Below are 22037 nucleotides of genomic sequence, written 5' to 3'. Positions count from 1 at the left end.
TGGAGGGCTGTTTTCTGAAAGTCCATAGAATCATAGAATCATTATAATTGGAAAAGACCTTCAAGATCATTGAGTCCAACTCTAGTCCAGTTCATTCACCAATGAATGAATAAAGCTCAGACAAGATAGAAAAAGAAGAGAAACCAAAAAGAAGCCATGCCATGCCATTGGGCCTTTCAGCTGACTCATCCTCCTAGACCCATTCCTGCCTCAGGGTCCTGCCCCATGGGTCTGCCTCAGGGACACCTCCAGGGACATTGCTGCCCCATGGCCCTGTCTTGAGCAATGCCTGCCAGCCCTCTGCCTTACCCCAAGTAGGAGTCCTGTTGTGTCATGCTCTTCTAGCCAGGTAGTACTCACAGAAACCCCAGTTCATGCCTGTGGCTGCTGCACTGTGCTGCCCTGTACTCCACAAAGGTGAAGCAGGGACAGTCACAGTTTCTTTCAGGTGTCTAGAGTTGTGAACCTAGGAGCTCTACAGGCCCTTCCCAAATAATAAAGCCCAGGCAACCTGGTCCTTCCCATCAGGTCATCCTCAGAGCTGGGAACCTACAGGCAGAGGCCAAATATGTCTGGGGTGCAGAGGGATTCCTCCAGGGCAACAGTTTGGTCATGATGGACTATTGCAGTCTGCCCTGGGCCCAGAAAAAAATCTAGGGGGCCTGCAGGGAGTTGTGCTGTCCTGGAAGAGGGACAGCACTAGGGCATCTTTGCTGTCACCCAGGCAGCAGAGCGGCCGGGGCAGGGACTCCCTCTTGTGGCACTGCCTGTTTGTGGCTGTCATCTCTGGCCTGCTGGCAGGGTGAGTACAAAGTCACCAGCTCTGTCCTTGGCCTGGCCTCCAGTAGGTCAGATGGGATGGGCTGAGAGCAGAGGTGTGACAGCAGGACACCCAGCAGGGCACCTGGGTCCCAGTGGGATGCCTGCCCTACCTTCCCCTCTGTTCTGGCTGGGGTTGCTACAACAAGTTCCTTCCAGGGGAGGGAGCAGGACCAGATATCTGTCTTTTGGAATGAGCATCTCCCCCTCCCCATCTACCTGAGTCCAGCTGCTACTGCCCACCACACCCCTCTCCCTAGCTGCATGGGCCCAAAGCAAGCAAGCAGCTCTGCCCTGCTGCTACAGCCTTGGCACGTTGCCCTCTGCTGTGCCAGCCAGCCCACAGCTCCTCACTCCCTTAGTTCATGCCAGCCCGGCCTTGTGCTGCAGCCTACTTCTCCCTTGAATGCAATTGCACTCCCCTGTGTGCTGCAGCATCCTCCCATCTGCTGACCACCCAGAAGGATATTTTTAGCACACAGAATTGAACATAAGCAATTTGCAGCTGCAAGTAGGGTGGAGTAGGCCTGGAGGAACATGGGATGCTGCATTTGGTCTGGTTTGATGAAGGTGTGTTCAGAAACAGGATTTCCAGCCCTGACCTCTGAGCAACTCTGCATCTTCTCCAGCTGTTCCTGCTCCCACCCCTTGAGCCGTCTTCTGAATGTTCCACCCTGACTCCCAGGCAGGGAACCTCACTAAACCCAGGAGACAGGAACTGTGGGATTTGTGGCAACAACTCAGAACAGAATAGCTCATCGCGACCTCTCCCTGCACAGCCTTGCAGTCCTGGCCAGGACACACTAGCTTGGCTCCTCCACCTCTTTGCATGGCTGGGCCAACAGCTCCCAGTGCTGGCCAGGATCTCCCCCTGGCAACACACTAGATGACAACAGCCTCTGTCTTTGGATGAAACTGTGCAATCTCTTTGGATTACAGAGCTGGTGCTCACAGACTCCCCTCTGCCAAAGGCTAGAGACTGCTCCAGACTCCTTTCCATCCCCACATTTAATACCACTCTGTCTGCCCTGTGGCGGAGCAGATATCGTGCTTGAGTGGAGCAGTTCTCCATCTCCTAAGCAAATCCCTCAACTACACTCACGTCCTTCTCTGCACTGGCCTCTCTGCTACATCCTCTGAAATGCAGCACCCAACCCCACAGGCTGGCCCCACGGATCACAGCTCCCTTTCATAGACTGTCAGTGATGACTGATGGAGTGCATGTGTTTGGTGGAGTCACAACTCTCTCCCTCCATACATGGATCTTAAATAAAGATCTTGGTATTTCCCCTTCTATGTTGTCAGCTTTATACAGCTTCCAGAGGAAAGCAAGTCCTAAGACTGCTTATGCCACCCAGGGTAAGTGGGAACAGAGAAATGCCCAAAATATCCTGAGTCCGGAAGGAACCAGATTGAATAGGGAAGAAAAAACCAAGCAGCTGTTTCCCCAGTGAGTTGGAGCCAGCGGCCTGGAGAGGGAATGTGGCACAATTGGTTCTGTAAAACTGCTTCTCTGGGAGCTGCACAGCCCCATCATCTCTGGTACCATAGCCTTGGAGGTGGGGGTCATTTCACGTTGCTCCCAATGGGTTGCAGAGCTGGCAGAGGTCCTGCCTGACCCATCCTGGGAAGGCTCTCGGTGCCCTGTCCATGAAGTGCTGGACTGTTGGAACCAGGCGCAGGACAACTGCACAGGCCTTTACGGGAGCCAAGCCGGATTACAAGACACGATCCCAATATGAGTTTAGATCTTGCTCCGTTTATTAGCGGAAGTGCACATATATTTATACCTACAAGCATCTGAGGAATATCCAGGTTAGCTACGATTGGTTGCTAAGGGGGGTTGCTATGTCCCAGCCGCATAGGCTCTTTCCCAGCTCTGCAAAGTTGTTTACCAGAGACAGCTAACTACTCTTTCCCACATAGCTCCCCATTCCCAGCCGGCCAAGGACAACTCACTAACACTCCCCAGTACATTATCAGCAAGGCGCAGGTGGTGCAGATTCTCAGCACAGTGCAGATTCCCAGCACAGTGCAGATTCTCAGCACAGCATTTCTCTACACTGGACCTCATTAAAGTCATGGTGGTAACGCAGACATTAACCATCTTCACCTGCAGGAATGCTCCTTGGCCTCTTGCTGCAGCCCACAGGCCCTGCACTTCTTCATACGTGATGGCATTTGAGGGCATGAGGGCAGCCTGGCTTGCAAAGTTATTTGTCAGGAGTCAGCCAGGACTTGTTTTCTACAAGCTTTCCAACGTGTCCATAGGTAAAACCGAAGGCACTGCTTGCAGGGATAGTCCTCTGCTTACCCTCTTTCCTCAGTGCATGTCCCTGCAGAACATCCTGGGAACACACTCCTTTCCCTCAGCATTCAGCATCTTTGAGGCCTTGGTGCAGCTTTGCCTTGGTGCAACCGAGTCCCCACAAAGCCTGAGCAGGTGGGGGAAAAGGTGAGAGGGATACAACATGTTCTGGGTAAGACAACAACAGTGGTGAGGATGGCACGGTGCCCAGAGCACACGGACTGGTTGGATGTTGTTGTATAAATACACACATTAAATCATTTCCACCCAAGATTCAAGCCAAGGGAGAGATCCCCAGCAGACCTCGTGGCTGAGCAGGGGGCAAAGAAAAGGCCCCACCTCATGTGACAGCTCCCACAGGTCATCTGTCCCCTCTGGTCCCATTCGTGCTCTGCCAGCAGAAATCCCATAGGGCCCTGGGCCTGTTTTGTCTGCCATGAGACAAGCAGACTGGAGAGGCAGGTTCCTAAGTGGGAGATGCTAGAGCAGGAGGGTGGATGCACCTTTGCCCTGGGTCATGGGGGAAAGTTAAATCACCATCTGGGATGGGAGGAGGGCTCAGGACTCCCCTGGGAAGCTTGGTGAGATGGTGCCTGTGCTGGCTTTTTTTCATGAGAGTCCAGCCTACAGCATATCCACACGGATGCTCCTGAATGTCCCATAAACCAGTACTCCACATGTGTCATGGTGTGGCTTGCATCCGGGTGCTGCATTTGACTCACCCACAGCCTGTAGCACTAGCTCTCTTCCTGGCTGCAGCTATCCCAGGAGACCAGTTTGTCCAGAGCTGGTGCAATGTAGGCTCTGCAGGTCTCAGCTGGGTGGAGTGGCCAGTCACCTGTGACACAGGCAGGCAGAAACTAGGCCAGGGCAGTCACAGTCATTAATACGTGCCAGTGGCACATACAGGTGCTGCCTGAGAACGGGGCTCCAGCATGCAAGGTGCTGCCCAAGCCCAGCGTGACCTAGACCTTGCCTCATTCATCTCAACTCATGTTTTGCTGGGGCCTGCAAAAAGCCCAGTTTTAGACAGCACTGCCTCAAGTTTCTCTGGTTGAAGTATCATTTGCTGCTGCTGGCCCGGGGTCCTTGACCTCACCTGTACTCCACTAACGTGACTGAAGAAGAGCCACTTTCCCTCCCAGGTTTTCACCCATTGCAGGGTAGAAGGCTGCTGACAACACCTCTTCCGTGGCCTGCTGTGTCGCAGAGGTGACCCCCAGCAATCTTGTGGGATTTTCCTCTCCCTCACACCATGGCAGACCCTTGGTACACCTTGCCAGCTCTGTGCTGGACCCATCCTTATTCTCAAGGCTGTGGGAAGTCTTTTCAGCCTGGACCCCTGAATTCACTTCCTCACTATTCAGGCTGCCTTGTCTCATGGGAGATGAGCAATGCTGCCAGCGCTGCACATGCTGCTCACCAAAACTGATGAGATTTTCAGCAGCCAAGAGAAGCAATAGAGAGCTGTGGCTGAGGCATCTCCAAGCAGCGGCACAACAGAGACTGCCCCGTTGAATGCAGTGCAAGCGCCTTCCCTTGGGCTCTGCTGCCCCAACCTGCCCTGCCTGGCCAGCGGTCTGGACAAGTCATGGGGAGAAGGGAAGGAGCTGGGAAGTGTCCCCAGTCACACAGTCTTCCTGGTCTTCTGAAACCCCGTGCACATAGGCAGAGCACCCTGATGCCCACTTGGCCCTGAAACCTGCAGGAAAAAGGCTCCCATGGCCACACAAATCCTTCACCCTGCTCCTCTGCACCCTGGCACACATCTAGGGAAAGACTGAATGGGAAGGCAGCAGTTGCACATGGCTGAACCCTCCTCTCTCTCAAGAAGTGGCAGTGCCCATGCTTCCTCTTGGGACCTATCCTGGAACATGACTTTCTCTAAAACGAGTCCTGTCCTATTTGGCACAGTCTGAACTGTTCCAGAGAGTATGCTGGCAACTAAACAGTGCAGCTGGTTCCAGGATCATGCTCAGGCCTGTGCCTGGTCGGATGAGTTACTCAGAGAGGTGTAGCTTGAGTGACCACTGACTTGACAGTGGGGGGCCTTTTGCAGCACCTACGTCTTGCACAAGCATCTGGGGGAATACACAGGGCTGCACGGACTCTACTGGGGGCAGGAGAGCAGAAGGAGATGGCAGAATCTTGCTCATCAACGTAGCTGTGGCCAGGGTGAGCTGCGCTCTTCACACAAGTGAATGTTTTCCCAGTCTGAGACCCTGCTTTCTTCCAGGAAGGTGTCCCTTTCTCCCATCTAGGGGGGGTAAGGAAGCAGGTCGAGGCTGAGGATGTTGGGTGTGCTAACGCAGGGTCTCTGGGATGGGCTGTGCATGTTGGTTTGCTGCTCTGGCGTCCCTGGCAGTCACTGTGCTGAGCTGTGCACTCTCTCACTGACCTTTCTCTGGACATCACTGTGTGGCCTTTGAGTTCCTCCCTGAAGGAAGGGCCAGTCATGCACATCAAAGGACAGCGATGAAGCACAGATGAAGGCTGCTCCTCGGCACCACTGGCCAAACCCTGCGGAGCCTTCAGGCCTCGCTGCCTGCCCTGCTATCCTGCAGCAGCGCTGTGTGGGTCACGAGGCTGCTCCCCAGCTCACCAACGCCTGCCCCGTGCAGCACTCTGATGTGGTCCTGATCCCCCCACCGCAGCAGCCACACCAGCTTCTTGGCGTCTCCGCTCCCGCCTTGCGTCTGGCAGAACTACAAGCAATTCAGGGATGCTGTGCTGTGGCTGGGGAGTCTTACTAATAACCTGGCAAGGGGAAGGGAATGGAGCAGGATTGGCACAGCCTCCCGGGATGAGTGTGGAGCTGCTGAGAGCCTGACTGTTCAGATCCAGGTCAGGAGGGCAAGGAAGAGCTTCATTATCAGCTGGGCAACTACGGAGGAGTTTGAGAGTGCGGCACCTGCTAGGAGACAGTCAAGACAAGTGGGATCAAGACCAGGGTGGGAGATGCTGGAGACACTACATATTTTTCCCTATCTGGCTGGCATGAGGCCAAGTTTCTGGCGTGGGCAACTAGCGGCCAGTGAAGCTCTCTGCAGTGCTGGTTCACAACAAGGATATAGATGTGCTCACAGGGCTGTGTGCCATGTCGCCATAGGTTGCAGATGGTGCAGGCACGACCAGGGCTACCTAACTGCCTAGCCCCCCCCCTTTTTTTTTTCCCCAGTGTTCCACTGTTTCCAAATGCACAGCCCCAGGGCTCCCAGAAAACACCCGCTCAGCAGGGCTCAAGCACGAGCAGCTCAGTTCTCAGCCCTCTCATTGCATTTCCAGGCACAGAGGCACTGTGGCAAGTCAAACAGGCAGAGCAGGGAGCCAAAATCACAAACCACCTGCGAGACATGGGGGTCAGATGCAGGTGCTGCCTCTGCGATGCCAGGGTGCTGGCACCCATGTGAAAGGAACATTGGCAGGAGGTAATAGGAAGCAGGGAGAAAACGCTGCTGTGCCTGGTACTGGGCTGGCTTTGCTCACAGAAAATTAGTGACAAAACAAATATTTGCACTGCAGATGGTCCCCCGTTGGCCTTGCAGCTGGAGTGCTAGGCAGGGAAAGAGAGGCAGCAATGTGCCTGTACAGCAGGGATCCTACCAACCCCTGCTCCCGGCTGGACGAGGGCTGCAGCCGGGGCGCAGGGCACCGAGCAGGCACCTCCCTGCATGGGCTGCGGTTGGCAGCACAGGGCGCATGGGGAGATCTAGTTCCGCTGCAGCACCTGCACTGTGTGCCACTGAGCACAACCAGGCTGCACCTGGAACACTCAGGCTGGGACTTCTTGCCTACCCTGGGCTCCTTGCACTTTCAGGGCCTTCTAACAGCCCTGGAAAGTCCCCCCTAAAGTGCCATCCTCTCCCATTTCCCACCCAGTCCTTCACACCAACATGAGGAGAGGGAGATGTCTGTCTGTCCCTCTCAGAAGTAGGGCTCTGGGCAACTCGCAGAACAGGGGCAGATCCTGAGATCTTCCAGCTGGGGTCCTCCTCTGGCAGCCTCATCTCTTTTCCCACATTGCCACTCACACAATTGCACCAGTCATTGATTTTTCTTGTGTTTGCTGAGGAGGACCCTCAGGAACGGCTGGGCTCCCTGCGCAAGAATACAGAGGAGGGGCCTGTTCCAGACCTGGGCCCTGTATGCTGAGCAGGACAAGCCTTTGGCTTGGGATGGGTTGTCATTGCTCCACCCCCAAGGCCCCAGTGCAGGAGGTGATGGCATGAAGCAGAGATGGGAGTGCAGTGGGCACCAGGCTCTCTGCATGGAAACCCCCTTGCACGCATCCTGGCCCTCCATGGCTCCTGGCAAGGCATCCCTGCATCTCTCTGAGCACTGATCTCCGTGGGCTGCTTAAAGGCTCTTGCTCCTGCTGCCCCACAGCAGCCTCGCAGCTGGGTGATGCACCAACCCCACTGGGCATGCGTGCAGAAGAGAGGCTTGTTTTGCTAAGCCCTGAGCTTTCTCCTTGTGGGAGGAGGGCGATGCAAAGCCTAGGCAGGGAAGGGCAAAGAGGACACAGTCCCCTCCTCTTCCCCTGCAGCTTCGCAAGAGCAAAGCACAGCCAGGGAGATCTGCTTCCTCCTCTCCCTTTCTGGCGTTTGAGATGCTCAGCTCATGGTTCGCTGCAAGATTGGCCTTGCTTTGCATGCAGCTGCTAAGACAGTACCTGCCTGCACCGTGGGAGGCCTTTGTGGAAGGGGACCTTTAGCCATGTCTCAGCTCACCACTGCTGTGTCAGGCAGCAATAGAATAACACAGGGGCAGAAATAGCACAGTGGAGTTACTGGTGCTGATGAGGGAAGGGACTGTAAATCCTGCCGCAGCAATTTCCACAGTCGGGGTTGTCTCCGGGGCTTTAATTTATCTGTTACAGCTTAATTGGATGTAAACCCAGTCACTTGTAAGCAGCAGGAGCCCTAAACAGGCAGTGCCTGTCAGCGCCTCCCTGCAAGATGCCTCTGCAAGAGGGGTCAGTACCTGCCTCATCCCTTGCAGGGTCACTGCTCATGTGCACTCAAGGGAGAAGGGGAAGGTGCCTGCAGAGACCGCGGTGCCAAGCACACCACACAGCACCATCCTGCTGGGTCTGGGCACACTCATCCCTGCTCTATGGCCACATCCGCTTGCACCACTGGGCCTGCGTTGCCTGAGCCCCAACTAAGCTACTCTGTGCTGCTCCTTATGCCATGGAGGAGCCGGAGGTCACCAGGCTCTGAATACAGCAGGAGGCTCACGGAAGGAACCAGCTTCTTTGGGAGCAAATGCAGCTGGCTCTTGTGCTGGATGGGCAGAGCCTGCAGGCCAGCACACCTCCCCTGCCTCCTCACAAAGACTGGCCTCTCCTCTCCATGCCTGTCCCGCGCAGCGATGGAGCAGGAGCTATATAGCTGCTCCTGTCATTCTGCAGGGCTCTTGTTGGCAGGCGGGTGTGTGAAGCCCGGCAGCGCCGGAGCGCGGCTTGTTACACAGCCTGGTTAGGCGGCAGCTGCCTCCCCCACGCCCCTGGCACATGCCATCAATCACCCTTGCAGGCGGAGGCGCCAGGCTGGAGCCGTGGGAGGAAAGAGATCACAGAAACAGAGAATCACAGAATGGTTGAGGTTGGAAGAGATCATCTGGTCCAACCCCTCTGCTCAAGAGGGGCACCTACGGCACGTGGCACAGGGTGGCATCTAGGAGATGTTGGGATGGCGCAGACCCTGCCAGATAGGGACTGGCAGAGCTCTGCCCCAGCTCCATCTCTCCACACCCAACAAGCCTGCCCTGAACCAGCCTGGAATAATGAGAACACCATGCATTCCTGGTGGGACACTGGGCAGCTCTCAGTTCCTTGGCTCTAACCCTGTCCTGGATGGAGGAGAGGCCAGGACTCCTGGTTCCTCGTGCCTACACTGTCTTTTGTGGAGCTGAGCTCTGGCCATAAATGCCATGCTAGGAGACACACCATGTGACAGAGAGGCATTGCCACCTCCGCTGGGCAGGATTAACCCTCACCCCTTGCAATCACCCTGCTGGAGTGTGGAGCAAGGCCTCTGATCTGCGGTCACCTGGGGCCACAGAGCTCCATGTAAAAGCCAGGAGGCTGCAGGCCAGCCCGGAAGCAGGGAGAGTCAAGCAGGGCATGGGGAAACAGCTGTGCAGTGCTCAGGGAAACAGCTGGAGCAAAATAGCTGCGGGCAGCTGCGGCAGGGCAGCATGTGAGGGTTGCTGCAGTGTTTGGGAAAGCAGCTGGGGCTGGGCTGTACCAGCACAGGCAGCTGGATGCCAAGGAGAACAGCAGAGATGTGTGGGAAGGAGAAAGGGCAGATCCAGCTGCATGGATTCCCTGGAGGACAGGGAGGACAGGACAGAGCAGCTGGGGAGCAAGGAAAAAGCCTGGGGTAGGAACAAGAAGCAGAAGGAAACCAGGGAGATGTGAGAGAGCAGAGGAAAGGAAGAAATGAGAAGCAAAAGAAGCACTGGCCAAAGTAGATCCCACTGCAAGGGCATAACCAGAGGAGCCCTCAGCACCAGCTGCAATTTCTCAGCTCCTGTCTAGGACTCAAGCCCGGTGCTCAATGGATCTGAGCTGCCCAAAAGAGCCACCCGTGCTATGGACACCAAATGTCCTGCGGGAGGTGATGGGGTAGGCCACAGAAGCTGGGAAGTGACCAGCTGGGGGCTGTGGGGAACATGCTGTCACCAGAAGGCTGGACTTCCCTTCTCCTCTGGGTTCCTGGCCGTGAGGGTGGGCTGTGGAGCCGGAGGGCAGAGCTGGCAGGGACACCACGCACGCAGGGGTGGCTGTGCGGGCAGACACATGTATGCACAGGGTCAATCCCGAATTTCAGAGTCGGTACCGACTGTCTGGTACCGTGCCCACGGGCTCCATCCAAGCGGGTGCGTGAGGACATCGTACCCCTTGGGCCAGGACGTGCCATGGGAAGGGCGCGGGGGGAAGCGCGGCTCCCGGCCGGGTCCCTCTGCGGAGACGGGCCCGTCGCGGTGGGCCGAGGGCTCCGCGGTCCCGGCGGGCGGCGCCGGTGGCGGTGGCGACGCCGGTGGCGGTGCCCAAGGAGTTAAGGGCTGTCCCCGCCCCGTCTCCGCCCCGCCGGTGCGTGCGCTCGGGGCGGTGGAGCGCAGCGCCGGGCCGCGGCGGGGCTCTGCGCGGCCGGCCGCACCGAGCCGAACCGAACCGAGCCGGGCCGCGGAGCCTGCCCGGGCCGCGGGGCCATGTGAATGGCGCTCGGGGTGCTCGGCGGCGCCGACATGGAGCGGGAGAAGGTGCCGCGGCGGCCCGCGCTGGCGCTGCGCGGGGAGCGCCCCGACGAGGCGGACGGGGAGGCGGCGGCGCCCTGGCCGGGCTGCGGGCGGCTGCGGCCCTCGTCGTACCGCGCGCTGCGCAGCGCCGTCTCCACCCTGGCGCGTATCGACGACTTCTACTGCGAGAAGATCGGCGCCGGCTTCTTCTCCGAGGTGTTCAAGGTGGGCGCGGGGGGCTCGGCCCTGCCTTCGGGGGGCTCCTGTCGCTCTGCAGGCCCGGCGGGACGGGGATGGGCGTGGACCCGCTCGCGGGGCCATGCAGCAAGAAGAGTGAGGATGTGGGCAGCCCTCGGGCACCGGGAACCCATGGGGAGCCCCTTTTTCCCTCCCTCATCCAGGGCATGGCCTTGTTGGCACCCAAAAAGTAAGTCTGTCGCCCATGTTGCTGGCCACCCTTGGGTGAGAGGGGAGCTTCATTGGTGGATGGTGGCTGTCCTTGCCAGGGGTTTAGATCCCAGACATGGGAGCAAGGAGGTGCGTGGACAGGGGCCAGGGGCTGAAGCTGCTGGGCAGGAGTTCAAGGTTGGGGGACCAAGGCGCCCCGGGATGCTGGTTTTCCCCTGTCACGGCTGGTGTTGTTGTTCCTCCATGCCTCTGTGCAGGGGGAGGAGAGCACCCGCTCTGTTTACAGCCGGGAAGGCAGCGCGCTGGGACGCACTGTAGCTGGGGACGCAGCGCTGGGGGCCCTGGCATCCGGAGGCAGCAGGCAGGTTTGTCCAGGGGACCTCCATCTAAAGCCTGCAGCCTGGATCCTGCTAGGCGCGGCGTAGGGCTGGGCTGTGCCTGTGAAAAGAGATGCAGGCAGCACTTGCTGTGAGTGGAAGGTGATTTCAGCAGTGCCAGCCCTGGGGCTGGGCCTGCTCCAGCCTGTGCTGAGCAGGGATGAGCAGGGCACCCAGTTGGAGCCAGCTGAAGGTGACCGGGCCTGGGAGAGCGGCTCGATGCTGTAGGGCAGCACAGGGGCTGAGCCCGGTTGGTCTGCTCACAGCCTGCCCAACTCAGCAGTGGCCCTAGAGCTGCCTTTGTCCCTTGCAGGAGCTCTCTGTGGCCCAGAGGGGTGTGCAAGCTGATGGCGTAGGGACACATGGGGCCTGCACTCAGATTTGAGGTGCAAGAGCGCTGGCGTGGAGTCCCCGGTGGGAGGTGGTTGTGTTGCAGGTGTGCAGGGCAATGGTGCCTCATCAGCCCTTGTGCTACTGGTGGGGGCAAGGGGAGCTGTGTGGCATTCGCAGGGCTCCGCTGCCACTGTTGCCTCTCCCTTTAAAGAGGAGGTGCTTGCACATGTTGTTGTTGTCTGTAGAGTCACTCAAGGTGCCACCTTCAAGCCGTTTTTGTTGGGGCTTCACTTAGAGAGCATCCTTGGGCTGGACGGGCTCTGAGATGGGCAGTGCTGCCGTGTCCCGCTGAGTGGGGCCGGGCTCCCAGCTCACTTCCATGCGCTGGCTGGACAGCTGTGTCCTGGCATGACTGTTCTGGCATGCTCAGACCTGGGGTCTCTTCCAGCTCAGCCTGATGAGCCGGGAAATCCGGAGACCCGGCTCCTTGAAGACACAGGAGACTAGCGAGGGGCTGTGGCAAATGTGCGGTGGTCCAGACTACGGCAGGTATGCAGAGAGCTCCTGTTTCCTTGTGATCCGGCCTGTTCCTGCGGCCTGTGGCCTTTCGGTTGGCCAGATTCCTGCTATTGATCTCTGGCTGGAAACGCGTGGCTGGAGTGACAGCAGCTAGGAGCAGAGGGAGGCATTTAATAACGTTGGGCGTGGATATAGCTCTTCAGTAATGGATGCTGCCTTGTCTCTGCCAGGCCACGCTCTCTCCGGGCCTCTCTGCCTCTGCTTCTCCAGGCCGTGCAGGAGCCCACAGGGTGATCTGTTTCCTCACAAGTTGTTCTTATCCTTGCAGGACCATCTGCTCGTAGGATTTGGGGGAGCTGCGGAGGTTGGGGTGGGAGCCGGTTCAGGCAGCAGGAGCCGAAGTGCGTGTGTGCAGGGAGGGAGGCAGTGCAGGAGGGGGCCAGATGGGGCTCGTGCAGCCTGCGATGAGTTGAGTCCAAGATCTCAGCAGGATAGTGAGGCAGTCCTGAGATCTGCACTGTGTGACACAGGCCCTGAGGAGGATGGGGCTATAGTGAGGAGGGCAGAGCTTTGCAGGGCAGGACAGGACAGGACCCCTGTGCTTCTGCATATTCCTCACATCCATAATGTTTTCCAGGTTTGTGGGTACTTGCAGCTGCCTCCTCCATGTGGCTGCTGCGTCCTGCCTCATTCCAGCCAGTATCCCTGATCCCACGAAAAGCCTGGGCACGGCGCCAGCCCCGTCCTCCACGTGAGGCTCCCCAGCCAGGCTGGAGCTGCCTCTTGTACAGCTGTTTGCAAGTGGCTGTGGGAGGCCGGGAAGGGACCTGGGCATCTGCAGCCCTTATGAGATAGCACGCGCCAGCTTTGAATAGGAGCTGAGCTGGGACCTGGGCCAGGCAGGCGAATGGGGAATTGCCGTGGGGGTTTGACCGGGTTCCCTATTGAAAGGACGCATTAACTCACCAAGTCTGGGCACTGAATACCCCAAACTCACCCGTGGGTTGAGCTTTAGCTTGTTCCAGCTAAGCTGTTTGGAGCTGCTGCCGATGGAGCTGCCCTCTTCCCAGAGGCTGGACCCTGACTAGCGCCCTGCTCGGGGGCAGAGCTGGGCCTGCTTCTCCCTGCAGCCGTTTTCCTTGCCTTTCTCTGCACCAACCAAGAGGTGCCAGGTCCACCGCTTTTCTCGGACATTGCAGCAAGGCGCCTCTCCGTTTCCTTGACAGACTGAGCAGATTGAGCCTGGTGGGTTTCTGCCAGACATTTTGTCTAGCCTTTAAACCATCCTTGCATCCCTTTCCCAAATGCCTCTCCAACATTTCCATGTACAGCCTGAAACACACGCTGGGGATACAGGTGCTGGCTTGGCTCTCCAGGGGCTGTATCCAGAGGTCTTGCTCCAACTCTGTTTGTTCCTTATGCCTTGACATTGCGCAGTAGATGCCCTGTCCTCCAGAGACACAGCTTCCCAGAGCGTAGCTCTGTGGCGTGAGTGAGTTAGCTGATATCCCACATCCAGCATGCTGTGGACCATTTGGCTGCAGTCAAAGCCTGCCTGCATGGACAGACCCCTAAGCCATCACCACAGCCCTGCTGTCACCTGCTCTGGCTCCTCCACCAACCTTTGAATTTTCCTATTTACTCCCAAATTGCCAATGCAACTAATGGCACAATCAGCTGGCTCTTATCTGGTGCCCTTCATCCATGGACCTTGCCTTGTTTTGCGAAGGAGGGTGGAGTGGCATGACACAGGCAACGCAGCTGGGGACACTAAGGCAGGCAGGGAGGAGGCAGGTTTGCTAGAGCCGCCGCAAAGCTGGGAGCAGCCCCAGCCTCCCTGTCGCCACTCATTGAGCACTGGGAAGTGCTTTGTGCTGACTAGCCAGGACCTTTCACCCACGGGACGTTTTCCTGGCCCGTCACGGGGCACCCAGCCCTCGCGGCTCATGCAAGCTGCCTGTGCCCCATGCCATGGGGGGTGGTGGCATGTGGACCACTGCCCCCGAGCATGTCAGAGGTGGAAGCCGCTATGCCGGAGTGCTCCGTGGGGTGGGCGTTTCATGCCTTGCCTGCTTGCAAGCAGCCCTTGCCCGGCACAGCCTTGACTCCCGGCTCCTTTGGCTTCCCAAGAGGGGGTGTTTCTTGAATGACTCTGCATTTCTGCATCGCCGGCAGAAAACCGGCAGGTTTTCCAGTCCCTCCCAGTAAAAGACCAGTTGGGCGCCTGGCATTGCCCTGACCTCCAGTCCTGCCGCCCCAGTAGCAGCGGAGTTGGTGCCGGCCTTGCTAGCGCCCTTCCCAGTGCTCTGCACTCCAGCATTTCCATGGAAGGTGCCGCCACATCCTTCCCCTTGGGAAGGCTCGGCCTTCCCAGACGTGAAGGATGGTGTTGAATGGGTGGCCTGACTGGGAGCAGCCTTGGGGATGGGGACAGACTGCTGAGGCTCCCTGGAGTGGGTCCTGGTGCCGACTGTGCTGCAGGAAGCCGGTGGGAGTTTTGTCCCGGGGAGCCTGGCGTCTAGACGGGCGTGCAGGCTGCCTGCAGGGACCGGCCGTCTGCTCTCGCTGATTAGCATGCTCTTTAAATAAGACTCTAATTTCCGCTGTTAGAGGAGCGCAGATCCCCTGTGTCCAGGCTGGGGCCGCAGCCAGCCCCGTCCCATCGCCCAGCACCATGGCAGGCTGGCCGCAGAGGGAATGGGGAGCGCCACAGGGCACCCCAAGGCACGGCAGCCCCTCGTCGCAGAAAGCGCCACCGGGCAGGAGAGGGCTTGCCCGGCACTCGCGTGGGGGCAGGCGGCCGCCCCGGCGCTGTCCGCCTGAGCTCAGCCCTGGGGAATGCGCTGGGATGCCTGGGCGCCGCGCCAGAGTGCTGAGAGGAGAGGGGGGACGGGCGCAGCCCTGGGAACCGCCACTGCCCACTCCCTGCCCCGGCTGCACTTGGTGGAGAGGAGGAAGAAACCCACAGGGACAGCCGGGATGCAGGCCGGAGTCAGGCCTGCTCCCGGCTCTGCTGTGATTCGGGAATGCCCTGCTATTGGGAAGGTGCCCGGCTGCTGGATGGGGCGGCTACCCGGCCATGTGAACAGAGGTCAGACACATGTGTGAGCAGGGAGAGCGGCACCCCTTCCCCACAGGCTCCCCAGCCGCAGGATCCTGTTGCAACCGCTTTTGGCGGGATGCGGTGCGATGGTCTGCGATGCAGACACTTTGCTCACAGCACTTGTCTCCCTCCAGCTCCCGGTGATGCCCTGGGGGAGTCCACACATCTCCCCAGGTGCTAGGGCAGCATTCCTGGGGGGCTCCGAGCCTCCCGCTCGGCTCTGCCTGCGGAGGGGAGAGCTGCAGCCCTGCTGCTGGATTGACGGGGCCCCCAGTGCAATCCTGAGGGACTTCCATCAGGCCTCCTCCCCCGGCAGCTCTCCCATGCCGTTCCCTTCCTCCGGGATTAAAGGCATTAGACGCTCTGTGTCTGCACTCAGCACCCAACCCAGCCAATTGCAGTGGAAAGAGGCTTATTAGCAAGGAATTAGGCCACGGGTGCAGCCCGGCCCCTTGGGGTTGGGGCGGCTTCCGCTGGGGGCTGCACCTCGACATGGGGACATGGCCAGGCCCGGGGCGGCCGCGTGGCAAGTGCGGCACTGGGAGGCATTCCCGTGGCACCCGCTCTGCCGCCGAACTGGGCGCCAGCACCTGGCAGCACAACCGCCCCATCCGGTCGTGCCAGCCCCGCTCGGCGTGGGAAGGCAGCGTGGGATGGTGACGTGGGGCAGGGCACCCTCAGGGCACCCCACTGGGCTTTTTGGGGCGCTCTTAGTGAAGGGGACGTGTCGTTCCCCTGCCTCTTATGTGGCACTTGTTGGTGGGACCCTGTCTGTCCCCATCCCTGCCCCTGTGCGTGGCCGATGCACAGGATGCTGTGGGGAGGTGACGCAGGTGTAACTGGAGCACCGTGTCCATGGCCGGGAGCCTGCTGAATTATTCAGGAGCTCACAGCAGACTGGAGGAGCAAATAGTGGCAGAGCAGGGTCAGACTGGGCCATTGCCTCTTATGTTGATCCTGCCCAGGGCTGGTTGGCCTTGGTGCACCAGGACATGATAAGGGACCTTTATAAAAGCCTAATTTTCCCTTTGGGTGTGTGGGGGAGGGGGCTGCTGGCCATCCCCCAGGCTTTGGGTGCTATGGAGCTGCTTGGGGACAGCCCTGCTGGTCCTGGGGTATCAGCCATGGCAGTGAGGGGAAGAGAGGGGCCAAGGGCTGCAGCCTCCCCCTGGGCACTCAGGCCCCCCTGGCCAGCCCCCCTGTTGAGCCCGGGTGGGCGATCCCTGGGGTGGGGGTATGTGGGGCGGGCCAGGGGCTGGCACCGGCACAGCAGTTTCAAACAGCATCGACTAAAAAGGACAAGAGCAGGGAGCTGACGGCAGCGCCGAGGAATGCCGGCGGCTCCGGGTGCCGCTCGGGGTGTGCTGGGGGGCTGCCGGCACCAGCCTCACTGCTCCCTCGCTGGCAGCTGCTCCAAGAGGACTCCCATCCCTCCCTGAGGACCCGCTCCTGACAAGACCCTGTCAGTGGCGCTCGGCCCCCCAGCCCTGTGCCGGGAATCCCGTCCCTTGCTCCGTGTGCGCTGGGGGCTCCGGGAGCACGGGGCGGGTGTCCGTGCTTGGCCGCGTTCCCAGCTGCTGTTCCTGGCAGCGAGCCAGCGCCCCGGCTCACATGACAGCTTCAGGCTGGGCAAGCTAAATACACAGCCTTGCCCAAGCGCGGCGCTGCGCTGTGGCTGGGGTCTCGTCTCGGGGCGACGTCGGCCATTGCCAGGCCCTGTCAGGCCCAGCGTGCTGAGCCTGGCCAGGATCGTGGTGTTGCCCTGGAAAAGTCAGGCCACTCTCCCTTCCCCTGTGTGTCCCAGTCCTGCACTCAGCCTGTCCTCGCCATGGGGTTGGCATCACAGCTTGCAGGAGCTGCCTTTGCCTCTCTGGTGGGGCAGTGTAGCCTGGTGGGGACAAGCGAGGTGGCGTTGAGTGCTGCCATCACTGGAGTCCTTGGGGCTGCTGCTGTGCTTCTAGGCACCCCTGTTCCTGGGAGGTCCCATGCTCTGGGCAAACAAGTGCTGGGCCCCAAGGCTAGACATGGGCCTGAGGCCTTTGGGGTGGGCACTAGGTGCCCGTGCCCCGGCCATGGGGCTGGCAAAGGGGTGGTATGTGGAGGCTGTGGAGGTCCCCGGGGTTCAGCTCCGCATCCCCCCCAGGTGCGGCACCGCCAATCGGGGCAGATCATGGTTCTGAAGATGAACAAGCTGACGAGCAACCGGGGTAACATGCTGCGGGAGGTGCAGCTCATGAACCGTCTCTCGCACCCCAACATCCTCAGGTAGGACCTATTCCTGGTTCCCGGCACCGTGCCCCCAAGGCCTTACTGCTGTCCCTTTTCCTGGGATATGGTCTGGCCAGAGCATGGGCACAGCGTGCCCCTTTCCTGAGACACGTCCTCAGCTCTTGCCTAGAGGAGTCAGAGCTGCCACTGGGGCTGGGCTGTGCCATGGGGGTGGTCACTGCAATGCCCACCCTTAGGACCCTCTCTGTCTCGCAGGTTCATGGGGGTCTGTGTGCACCAGGGACAGCTGCACGCGCTGACGGAGGTGAGAGCAGGATGACGGTCGTGAGTCCAGGGCTTTCCCTCAGGCAGGGCCGGGCTGGCATGGGAAGAGGCTGGGGATCGTGGGAGGATGCTGTGTGCAGGGAGAGGAAGGCAGCTGAGGAGAGATGCGGGATCCCACTTCGTTGTCGGGTGGGATGCAGCAGCGTGATGGCCTGGCTCTTCTCATCAGTACATCAACGGTGGGAACCTGGAGCAGCTGCTGGACAGCCCCGTGCCCCTCTCCTGGTCCGTGCGCGTCAAGCTGGCTCTCGACATCGCGCGGGGCTTGCGCTACCTGCACTCCAAGGGCATCTTCCACCGTGACCTCACCTCCAAGGTATGGCGGAGCATCCTGCCACCCTCGCTTTCCTGCTCCTGTCTCAACGCTCACCTGCCCGGGCGCGCTGGGGATCAAGAGACTGTGCTGTCCAGGCCATCCTAGATGGCTGCCCTCCCCAGGGAGCAGTGTGACCCTGGGGCACTGGTGTCCAGCGAGGCAGGGATGACTATGGGACAGTGTGACAGGGCTCCTCCTCTGCCCCTAGAACTGCCTGGTGCGCTGCGAGGCTAACGGTTACACGGCTGTGGTGGGTGACTTCGGCTTGGCGGAGAAGATTCCCACCTACAGGTACGTGGGGAGCATCCTCCTCTCCCATCTGTGTCCTTGGAGCAGGGGTTCTCCAGCCAGCTTGGAGCCAGAGTGCAGACTTCCTGGAGAGGGATGGGTCATTGGAATCCAGATGGAAAGGGAGGGACGAGGATTGGTGAGGAACAACCCCAATGACTGGGACACAGGAGGTGGATGGACGTGTTTGGAGGCTGGCCTAGAAGGACAAGGAGAGGGGAATGGCATAGGTGGTGCTAGTGGTAGGGAGATCATAATTCATGTGCTGGATGGGCTGCACAGAGGAGAAGGGTTAGCCCAGGAAATGAAAAGGAGGTGGGGATTTGGGCTGTCCCACATGAAGAGTGGGACATGGGACCGGGGCAGGGGGCTGCAGGTGACCTGTAACATCACTGCTGTGCCCTGCAGTGAGGGCAGCGAGAAGGAGCCACTGGCCATCGTGGGATCCCCATACTGGATGGCACCCGAGGTGCTGCGAGGGGAGATCTACAACGAGAAGGTGATGCCTCGAGCCTGCTGCACGTGGTGCTTTGTCCAGGCTTGTGCAGTGCGCAATCTACCGGGCATGTTTCTGGTGGGCCTGGGGGTGCCTGTGGGCTGAGAGATCTCCATCACTGGAGATGAGAAGGGACACGAGGGGCACAGAGGGAAGTGGGCTCTCTGCTCCCCTCATCTGCAGGCTCAGGGGTGCTGGATAGCAGGGACTGCCCATGCTAATCCCTGGGGAGGAGTGGGGAGAGCTGTGGGGTTGGCAGGAGGGTGACCACATCCTCTCAGGGCTGCAGGACCCTCCCAGTGACTCTCTGCTCTCTGCAGGCCGATGTGTTTGCTTACGGCATCATCCTGTGCGAGACCATTGCTCGCGTTCCCGCTGACCCCGACTACCTGCCCCGCACCGAGGTGACTCCCTGGGATGGGATGGGATGGGATGGGATGGGATGGGAGGGCGGCATGAGGCAGCGCTGGGGCTAGGACTGGTTCAAGCACCATATGCTGCATCTCAGCATGAGTGGCATGTCCACAATGTCCCCTAGACTGCAGTGCTGCTGCCTGGGGAAATAAGTTTGCCAATAGCTTGAAGTACACACAGCACAAAGTAGTCTGGCGTGAGTAGAGGGGTTCTTGCATTCAGGCAGAGAGCAAGAGGGATGTGTGCCCTGACATCCTCCAACTTGGGGTGACCCAAAACGCCCTGTGGTGCTGGCACCTCATGCCAACGTACTGCCAGGTCCCTGCTGCCGTTGGTGGCAGGCAGTCTGTGCAGCATGGGGTGGGCCGGGCTGTGCTCCATCCCCTTGCCCAGGGCAGAGGGTGCCCCCAGTGGATCCAACCTCATGATTCCTCATTTCCCTGGCACAGGACTTTGGCCTGGACGTGACCACTTTCCGCAACATGGTGGGAATTGACTGCCCAGCGTCCTTCCTTCAGCTCACCTTCCACTGCTGCAGTGTGAGCCTCTGCCGCGAGCCGCTCCGGGAAGCTCCATGCTCCTGGCGTGGGATCCCTGCTGCCAGCACCCTGTGCAGCCTGACACCCCTGCCTGGGCTGTGCCGATGGGCAGCACTGCCAGCGCCGCGCTGGGGCTGCAGAGAGAGCCTGGGGGCTGCCCTTGTAGAGCGCAGCCACCATGCGCAAGCCCCGGGGCGAAGGGATGGGGGGAGATGCTGAGAAGCAGAGCAGGGACCTGACCGGGACCCCTCCTGCCCACAGATGGAACCCACATCACGCCCCTCATTCCTGGAGATCACGCAGTGCCTGGAGGGCATCCTGCAGCACCAACTGGCTGCCGAGGGTGCGAGGGCCACCCTCTTCATCGGCACAGAGGGCTTGCCCACTCCGGGGACGGCAACCGCACTGAATGGTATGTGGGTGCCCCTGCTTTCGATGCCCTGGTGCACGGCCCTGGCTACTGGATCTGTGTGAGATTCCCCAGGGAGAGGCCATGGATGGGTGCAAAGAGCAGGGACTGTCATGTCCAAGCTGGCTGGTTGTGCTGCAGGGAAGGAGACAAGGGTTGTGCAGGATAGACCCCAATTTTTCACCCCACTGAGCCAGCAGTGGACAGAGCCTGGGCCATGGCGGCCAGTGGAGAAGTGTGCTGCTGCTCAGGAGCAGGGTGGCTGGTTAGGGTGGGTGTCCCTAGCTCACGTGGGTGCCCGAAATCCCTACCATGCACGGGAGCTGCTAGCAAGGAGCCGACCCTGCTAGTGCCCAGCGGCATTGGTGACCCACTGCTGTGTCTCTGCCCAGGGGTAGCCGGGAGGGCGCCCATCCGTGCTGAGCAGTCACCCCTGCGTGAGCTGGGCACGCAGCACCTGCAGCCGGACCAGCGCCTGTCCCGCAGCCAGTCCGACGTGTTCTCCCCCAAATCGCCCGCCCTGCTGCGGACACCCGAGCCCTCTGGCGGGGCCAGGACCAAGGAGACGTCGCCGCGTGTCAACCCCTTCTCCCAGCGCAAGGACCTGAAGGGCGGCAAGATCAAACTCTTCGACACGCCGAGCAAGTCTGTCATCTCGCTCACCTTGGAGCTGCCACCCCCTGTCGCGCTGCAGCTCAGCACGCCTGTGACGCCGGAGCCCGCCATCGAGGTGCAGTGTGACTTCTCGGCGCCCGCTGCCATCCTGCGGAGGTGCCACTCGCTGCCCGCCTCCCCGGAGCTGCCGCGCGGCGGCGGCTTGGCGCTGGGCATGGGGCCCCCGCGCGCGGACCCCAAGCCCCAGCCACGCAGCCCCTGCCCTGCCCAGGGCGGCGCCATGGAGGTGGCAGCACCGGCGGCGTGGGATCAAGCCTCCCCTGGAGCGGAGGAGCGCATGGACTGTGGCCCCGACAGCCCCGAGCCGCCCCTGCTGCCCAACAGCAACTTCATCAGCACGGCGTCCTCAGGCGCCCGGCCCTGGCCACCAGAGCCACAGCCGCCCAACGGCCTCCTCTTCAACAACAACCACGTGGTGGTGAGCAAGCCGCTGGCCTGGGGCGCAGGGCTGGAGCGCGGCTTCTCCGAGCTCAGCATCCCCTGCGCGGCGGCCCTGGAGCGGACGGAGCGCATGGCCATGCTGCCCGGGCATGGCCCCGGCGCCGCGCTGGAGCAGGACGAGGTGCTGGCCTGCCCGGGCTGCTGCCTGGGGCCCTTCAGCTTCAGCTTCAGCTTCGCCTCTGTCTGCCACCAGCCCGCCCCGAGCCCGCCGCGCTACCAGAACCTCAACTGTGAGGCCAAGAGCCTCCTGTACCACCAGAAGGGGCAGGCACCGGCCCTGGCGGAGCCCAGCCTCAAGCTGCCGGAGGCGCAGTCCTAGTGCTGGGGGCACGCGGGATATGAGATGCGCCCGGCTGCCCCTCGGACGCTGCCTCGAGCTCAGCAACCTGGGGCTCCCCATGGTCCGTTGGGGCTCAGTCGCCCGCATAGTGGCCATGGCCCCTGGGTGTCACTGCCCTTTGGTGGATGCCGCATCCCGGTGGAGTTGGTCCTTTGGAGTGTGCAGGGGGGCCCTGGGGGGTCAGAGGCCCCTGCCCTATCTGTTCCAACCCCTGCTGGGGGCTCCCCACTGGGGTCCCAGGGCTGCCCCAGGGCACTGCTGGGCTGAAGTGCAATAACGCATCATGCGGACGGTTGTCTGCGCCCCTCCGGATGGTAGGGCTGGTGCCCCCAGTGCCGCAGTGCCCGCTTGAGCGCCGGCTGCAGGAGCCGCATCCTCCAGGGCCCACCACTCTGGGCCCTTGCGAGGGGTGTGCAGTGACCCTGCTCCATTGCCTCCAGCACTGCTCCCCCTG

At 60.5% G+C, this 22037-nt stretch overlaps 1 protein-coding gene across 1 annotated transcript; it reads left to right on the top strand.

Moving 5' to 3' along the window:
* The first annotated feature begins 10336 nt into the window (after positions 1–10336).
* On the top strand, positions 10337–21573 carry LOC148594358 (dual specificity testis-specific protein kinase 1-like). Its single transcript, XM_088526701.1, has 10 exons — positions 10337–10597; positions 17256–17377; positions 17597–17645; positions 17835–17981; positions 18190–18272; positions 18678–18768; positions 19086–19169; positions 19629–19718; positions 19980–20130; positions 20520–21573. Exons 1-10 carry the CDS (start codon positions 10352–10354, stop codon positions 21560–21562), a joined length of 2106 nt encoding a protein of 701 aa, XP_088382827.1. The 5' UTR covers positions 10337–10351; the 3' UTR covers positions 21563–21573.
* The last annotated feature ends 464 nt before the right edge of the window (positions 21574–22037 follow it).

This window comes from Tinamus guttatus, unplaced genomic scaffold (genome assembly GCF_059628265.1).
Source record: "Tinamus guttatus ecotype Peru unplaced genomic scaffold, ASM5962826v1 Tinamus_guttatus_pri_ptg000253l, whole genome shotgun sequence".
NCBI lineage: Eukaryota > Metazoa > Chordata > Aves > Tinamiformes > Tinamidae > Tinamus > Tinamus guttatus.
Note: the sequence above shows the minus strand (reverse complement) of the source record. Positions and strands in the feature narration are given on the sequence as shown.